This window comes from Gigantopelta aegis, chromosome 7 (genome assembly GCF_016097555.1).
Source record: "Gigantopelta aegis isolate Gae_Host chromosome 7, Gae_host_genome, whole genome shotgun sequence".
Taxonomy (NCBI): domain Eukaryota; kingdom Metazoa; phylum Mollusca; class Gastropoda; order Neomphalida; family Peltospiridae; genus Gigantopelta; species Gigantopelta aegis.
In genome coordinates, this window is record NC_054705.1 from 4,380,624 (window position 1) to 4,388,391 (window position 7,768).

The 7,768-nt window shown below is 38.8% G+C and overlaps 2 protein-coding genes across 2 annotated transcripts in view; one reads left to right on the forward strand and one right to left on the reverse strand.

Annotated features, from left to right (window-relative positions):
* Positions 1–7,768, forward strand: part of LOC121377661 (D(2) dopamine receptor-like) — a 119,777-nt gene that overhangs the window by 12,089 nt on the left and 99,920 nt on the right. The window lies entirely within an intron of this gene.
* Positions 6,761–7,552, reverse strand: LOC121377799. The gene has a single exon (XM_041505897.1). The coding sequence runs from the start codon at positions 7,550–7,552 to the stop codon at positions 6,761–6,763; it is 792 nt and encodes a 263-aa protein (XP_041361831.1).

Below are 7,768 nucleotides of genomic sequence, written 5' to 3' on the forward strand. Positions count from 1 at the left end.
GCTTACCTTTCTTCCACGAACACTGCTTACCTTTCTTCCACGAACACTGCTTACCTTTCTTCCACGAACACTGCTTACCTTTCTTCCACGCCTTCTTACGTCGACCCGATGTCTGCCTTTGGTACTCGAGAACATTGCCGTAAATGGTCGTTTATGGAATTAGTATCTAGCGTTTACAAATATCCCACAGATCATACGATAACTACAATATGACTCGGGCTGTGTCCACAATACAACATCGCACGGTTGATCTCAAACGGGACTTAATCTCCCTTCAGTTTATGAATGTCTATTGTCGACGTACTAAAGACGGCTCAAGTTAGCGTTATGCATTCATTCTGAAGTTCTTTTCATAGACATTTGACTTAAGGGTATTGAATACAGTTATCTGTCTACCACATCTAACTACGATCAAAGACGTGTGTTACAGTACAGGGTGTGTTAAACAGACACATGACCCCGACGATTAAACAGTTATTGTGGTAAAGGAAGGAAGGAAATGGTTTATTTAATGACGCACTCAACACATTTTATTTACGGTTATATGGCGTCGGACATATGGTTACGGTCCACACAGATATTGAGGGAAGAAAATCGCTGTCGCCACTTCATTAGCAGCACGGGATCTTTTATATGCACCATCCCATAGACAGGAGAGGACATATCACGGCCTTTGATGTACCAGTCCTGGGGGCGAGAAATAGCCGAATGGGCCCACAGACGGTGATCGATCCCAAACTGACCGTACATCAAGCGAGCGCTTTACCACTGGGCTACGTCTCACCCCCCCCCGTTATTGTGGTAAAAGCCGTATCTACGCACAATGTATAATCGAAGAGGTGTTTTAACAAAGGGCTGTTACATCAATGCTGGGTTTTTCCTTAACACATGTGAAATCAGGTTAAATGATTTGGGGATTGTCTGGTTGGCATATCGCAGGGTGATCGAACTCTAGCCTGGGATTCGATATGTTGTGGGGTCGATCACCTTCAAGGGCGTGCTGAGACACAACAATACTCTGTCTGTCGTATTGGGTACTTGCTACTGCAACTTAAAGGGACATTCCTGAGTTTGCTGCAATTTTTAAGATGTAATTACATATATATTTTTCTGCATAAAATATTAGTAGCTTTACATTCAACGTGTTTCTGATCGTTCTAATATTTGTACTGGGTTAAATTTCTTTTTATTTTCTAAAATATTATTTTTTCGTACGTACGAAATTATTCGAAGACAAAATCCAGTTTGGGCTTCTTACAAATATTAAGACGACCAGAAACACATTGAATATACGGACACTGATATTCTAAAGAAGAAAATATATTTCATTTATAAGTTTAATCGTAGAACTATTTTATTAGTCAGAAACATCTTACAATGCAGCAAACTCAGGAATGTCCCTTTAACATAGTCCGGCTTACAGAATAGTTCTTCGTTTAACAAATAATATAAACTACTAAAATGCCTTTGATGATTACAAGTAGCTTGACCTCTGTGTAGTATTTAAATAAGCTATTGCGTTAAAGTTACCTGTCATTTTATTCCTACATGATAAGAACTGTGCAGGTGCAAGTGATATGCTGCTACTTATATAACAACAACATGAGACGGTGCGCTGACACAAGGGCATATAACAACAACATGAGACGGTGCGCTGGCACAAGGGTATATAACTCGTGTTCATGGTCAACCTTGTGTTTTATTTTTAATCGTTGTTTTTCTTGGAAGTTAAGTTCGAAGAGATTGTACTTACTAATAATAGCAGTCACGTATTCCTTTATCTCATTATCCTATACTTCACCGACTATAATTTATTATTATTATTATGACATAGAAATCATATTGAAATGCCTGCAGACGTGATTGGCGGTGTGTAACATTAAGAAGCCGTTACTTTGAATCTCTTGCCAAATCATCTGAGAAAATCTAGAGATCTGTTCAGTGTTCATTCATTCAGCAGGTTTAAACCCTGGGATGATATCTGTGTGGCCGATCTACGTGTCGGGTTTTGGGATGTGCGCTGGTCAACAATGTACAAATTAAACATCGACACGGAAATATGAATCGACGTCAAAGTTAAATTGTTTCTGGTTTGACAACACTGATAGAACACACTGATTTAGTAATCATCGGCTATTGGATGTGAAACATTTTGTAATTTGTTACATAGTTTGAGACAGGAAACACGCTACATTGTTCAATTAGTAGCAAGGGATCTTTTATATGCACCATTCAACAGACAGGATAGCACATACCATGTCCTTTGATATACCAGTCGTGGTGCATAGGTTAGAACGAGGAATAGCCCAATGGGCCCACCGACTGGGATCGATCCTAGACCGACTGCGCATCAGGCGAGCGCTATAACACTGGGCTGCGTCCTCCACCATGAAATAGTCGTCAAAATAAAGTACTTTGAAATTTCGAGAAACTATATATTTTAGACATAATTAATCTAGTATCTAACTGATTTTTGTATTTACAAGTTACGTTTGGAGTTCTGTAGTTTTAAAAGTATAGGAAAAGTCCCCGGAGTGGCAGTCCTCCCGCATACGTATCAGCGAGGGTGTATCTACCTACCTGGGTAGTGGTACTGTACTTGTAGACAAAACGACAGCACATGGCACAGACATTGGTATACTAGTCGTGGGGCACTGGTGTTGGGAGCAAGAAAGAGTCCACTGTGAGGGTTTGATCCCGCGACCCAAGCACATAAGGCGAGGAGTCGACCTCGTGAGCTAGATTTCACACCTAAGGCGTAGAATGTGGCAGCAATTGATGCAAAGCAATTCTTTATTCCTCTTAAAGAGAGTTACAGTAGCATTAATAGTACAAGAAAGTAGCACAAAAAAAGACAAGTTATTGAAAATCAAGGTAAACGTCAGAAACAATTACAGGATTATGAGAAACAAGTTATATAACACACTCACACACGTACTCACAGACACACACTGAGGTGTACATATAGTAATATCTGCAGTATGCAAATATTTAATTAGTTAGTAATGCTTTAAAATATATTTTACTTAACAAGTAGATGAAGTGAATAACAACTTCACTATACAATTTTGCGGTATCTTCGTCAACATTAATTGGAGAATTACAAGATAATAGCTGTACGATAAATTTATCGTCAGAGAGATTATGCAATTCAGTTCTTAGCTCTATTGGACCAATATCAAGGAGAGAACACCAAAAACCTGTCTCTAATTTCTGATAAATACTGACAGTAATTTATAACATGTACAAGAAGATCAGAGTGCACAATCCTTGGGATGACTGTGGTCTCCACGAAGCGCAAACACTAATGACATGATGGGCCTGTTCCTTTAGTAAAGGAGTGGAATGAGATATTTTCCAAGCGTTGTGCATTTTTAAGTCTGGATGAATTTGCAGGAAGTGATTAATGTCTGGAGTTGAAGAAATGTGTGATTTCCATTTTGCTTCCTCATACTCAAAAACACTTTTATTAACTATTCTTTTCCAAATTTGTTTGCGAGGAAATGTGGAAGTTTTATAAAAGTTATTTAAATATGTAATCAATTTATATTTACCAAGTATCCTGTGTATGTCTCTTGCAAAACCAACCGGAACGGGAACACACTGGTTCTTAAAACATAGTAACCTACTTGTTATAATCTTGTAGGGTAAACTCCATGCAGGACAGTGAAGGAAATGAAGAAAATTTAATTTATGGATATCTATTCTGGCTTCAGTTGAAATGGTACCGACTAACCCTAAACAAATAACTGTTCATGTCCTTTTTACTGCAAATCTAAAGGCCCTTTCTAAAGCCAATAACTCGTCTCAGTAATGGTGTTCCATAGTTCACAGCCGTAAAGTGCTTTAGATAAGCACAAAGAGTTGACTAACTTCAAACTAGTGGTTGGATTCAGTCCGTGTGGGTGGCACCCTGATTGTAATAGTATCATACTTGTAGATTTGACTGTTTTACATGCTTGTAACGTCCGGTCCCAGTTAGTTAGATGCTTATTTAAAATGATACCAACATGTTTTATAGAATGCGTACAGGGTATGTGTTTCCCATATAAAAGGAGATGTGGGTCCGTCTCTTTACAAAAATTAATCATCTGACTTTTTAGCATTGAAAACGTAAATCTCCATTTCAGACTAATTTGTTGGCAGATTAATAGCATAGTTTGCATATTGCCAGTTGTAGGGGAGATAACAGCAATATCATCGGCCTGTGTAGGGCATGAAACGTGGACATCTAGGATCATAGAACCTTTCTTTGAATGGCTTAACTTGTTTAGAAGATCATTTATATATAAAACGTACAATTTTGGTGAAAGTATGCTACCTTGACAAAGCCCTCTCTGCTGTTTGAAATAATGCGAAAAGGTATTGTTTACAAAAACACACGATTTGCGTTGTTGTAATTTCTATCCAGGATGAGCCATACCTTAGGAGGGATTCCAATTTCAGATAATTTATACAATAACCCTGTATGCCAAACTGTATCAAAGGCTTTTGAACTATCCAAAAAGGCTATGCAAGTGCCGTCATTACGCTCCTTATAGTGATTTACAGTTTCTTGTACCACAAAAGAAGCATCAATGCTTGAAAGACCTTTTTGGAAACCACATTAATGATTATTTGGATAATTTACTGAAGAGGAAAGTGATGGCATTAGTGATTCTAGAACCTTTTCAAAGATTTTAAAAATTACAAGTAAAAGAGTAATCCCTCTGTAGGAATCCGGACTCAGTTTGGACTTGTTGGGTCCTTTGACAGAAGAAGAGATATGAACCTCCATATTTAATATGTTCGTAAAATATTCCATCTAGGTCACACGATTTATTGTTTGGAAGCTTAGAGCATATGTTGCTAACTAAATTAGGAGAAATAGACAAAACTTCGTCAGATAAGACTGCATTCGCTTTAAATGCTGATACTTTGGCTTCTAAAATTAAATTAAAATTGTTGTCGAAGTTATCAACTGATTCGTCAGAAAACACTTTGCTAAAATGATCAGCCATTTCGTTACAAACTTCTGCAGGGTGAGTAATTATTTTCTTGGAAACTGATAGGGACCTGATATAGCTACTTCTTTTTTTATTTCGAAGTACACTCCATAGTGTCTTGTGGGGGTTTTTGGCAACATCGCAAAGCTGCGTCTAATGAATTATATAATTCTGTTTCATCATTGAATAAGCATTTTGGAGAGTCATGCGGAATTTATCTTTTGCTTTTTTTATAATCTAAACCGTTTCAAACTGCATTCCACGTGGGTCTGCCCTCATTTATCCACAAACCTCTATGATAAGACATATCTGGGCATGGCATTCTTTAACAGATACAGACCAGTACGGTTTGCATGTTTATTATATTTTGTATTAGGAATGGGTTTTTTTTGGCTGCTTGAGACAATACTTGTACTATGTTATTGTTAAATTGCAGTGTGTCATTTGTTGTCGCTACTTTGGCTTGGTATTTTAATTGGCCATAATATATCGGAAAACCGCGAAAGTGTAATCATTTAACAGATTGAGGCGCCTGCCTTTTCCCAAGAAGGTTTTTCTTGTGGTCTGAAATTGTATTTTTATTTAAATTATTTAATGAAATGGACATATTACTGCTTATGATCAGAAAGCAAAAGCTCACTCTCATCTTCAACTAGCGCGTTTTGAACATATGGAATTAAATCATCGGGGAACTAGAATGTGGTCAATAACAGAAGATGGACCCCCCCTGTATAGGATTTCGTATGTATGAGAAGGGCCCTTGCAAAAACTTTGAACGTTAACTGAAACTAAATTATATTTAGTAAACAAAAGTATGAAACATATCACTTCTTCGGTTTGTAACAAAAATAGATTTTGCTCCAGCTATTTTAACATTAAGGTTGCCAATAATAATAACAGTACCTTTTGAACTGTACGCAGTGTACAGTTCGTCTAACAAGTCTAAGCACTCGTGAAATAAATCGTTAGATAAATTAGATGCAGGTAGATAGGCACAGAAGATATATATGATTGTGGAATCATTGAGCGTAATTTCTATGCCAGTAATTCTATCACTCTCAATAGGTATTGCGTTAGTACATTGGTTCAAATATGTTCTTATCAGTAAAGCTACTCCTCCTTTGTTAAATATTCGGCAAAGCGAGGGATCTGTTTCAGTGGCACATGTCGTAAATGCCATGTAATTAGCGTCACTGGTGTTTAAAACATTACTGTTGTATTCCCTCAGATGGTGCTCACTAATTCCACAGACGTCTATATCATGCTTCTTTAGACACTTAACTAAATAGGGTGTTCCTGACATTACACCCCGGCAGTTCCAACACATAATATAAATAATCGACTGAGCCATTTTCAATGTTGTTGTTGAATTGGTTTAAAAACTTTTGCTTTGGAAGCCATTGTTTAATATAAATGCCATAAGGCCAGAAATCTTCACGTTCGACTATAGCACGATGTTCGAATATCACATTAATTTGTGCAGACGCTGTTTTTCTGTTTTCTCTGTTGAAAAATCTCACAAAGGTGAGCTTAATTCCATTTTCTTTAAGAAAGTCCCTTAAGCCAGCCTCAGTAGACCGATTGTCAATCCCACCGACATAATACCGAGCCACTTTGTGTTTTGTTCCAGAGATACGTACTTGAAAAGAAGCTGTACGCAATATGTAATTTAAAAATAAAAAAACCTGTAATAATCAAAACTACTTTACAAAAATACTTAAATTTGCACCACCGTTACACATTTCTTGATCCGCCCCTTGTCAGTGTGTTTAATGTCACGGTGTCGGCTGCGCACTAGGAAAAATCAGTTTTAAACAACACAACATTTTCTTCAACAATGTGACGCTCTCATCTCGAAACCGAATGTTCAGCACTCCATAGATGAAAGGATTTGCCGCACTATTTATAAAATAGGAGCGCACGAATACATTGTACGCAACAAGTGATCCGCCCTTTAAATCGTAGTCAAAGTTTTTCACAAACGCTCCCACCGCCATGAGCGAAATAAACGGCAAAAAGCTCACCACGAAAACTAATGTAACAGTAAAACCTATCACTGTTGTTTTGTTTTTAATTTTATGAACACCCTTCTGCTTTTGTTGTGTAGGAGGTTGAGGGTAAGGCTTAGGTTGAGGTTGAGGTTGAGGTTGAGGTTGAGCGACGTCTAAGTAAGACAGGCTCACATCACACGTTGTTGAACTTTCTAAGGACGAAACTGAAGTCTTCTTCCTTCCAGAGATTTCCACGTCGGAGATTCGCCTCATATAGCGCTTGTGTCTCTTAGCCGCCATGCCCACCATCCCGTATAGAACCGCCAGCGCTGCGGTGAAAATCACCAACGCTACTGCTAGTATCACGTGATAGGTTAGAAAAATAATTCCGTCCAAGCTGTCACAATTTTCTCCCACAATTCCCGGTATTTTCGTTTCGACTGTTCTGACTCCGTATATGACAGGCGCTGGCCAGCTGAAAACCAGTCCAGTAAAAACAGCGACGGCTACCGAGACTTTCGCTTCTCTCAGCTGCATCTGAGTGTGTAACGGCCGACACACTTTGAGATATCTCATATCGGACCTGCTATGGCCATCAGAGTGCTCATACGAGGACACCGCCAATAAAGCATCGGGGGGGGGGGGGGGGGGGGGGGGGGGGGTGACCGAAACGTAAGAAACTTGCAGGCGATGTCGGAGTGAAAGGTGTAGTAGAACCTCATGGTCGGCTATCTCGACGGGCATGGCCAACAGGGAGCTGAGCAGGTCAAACGGGGGGGGGGGGGGGGCCAG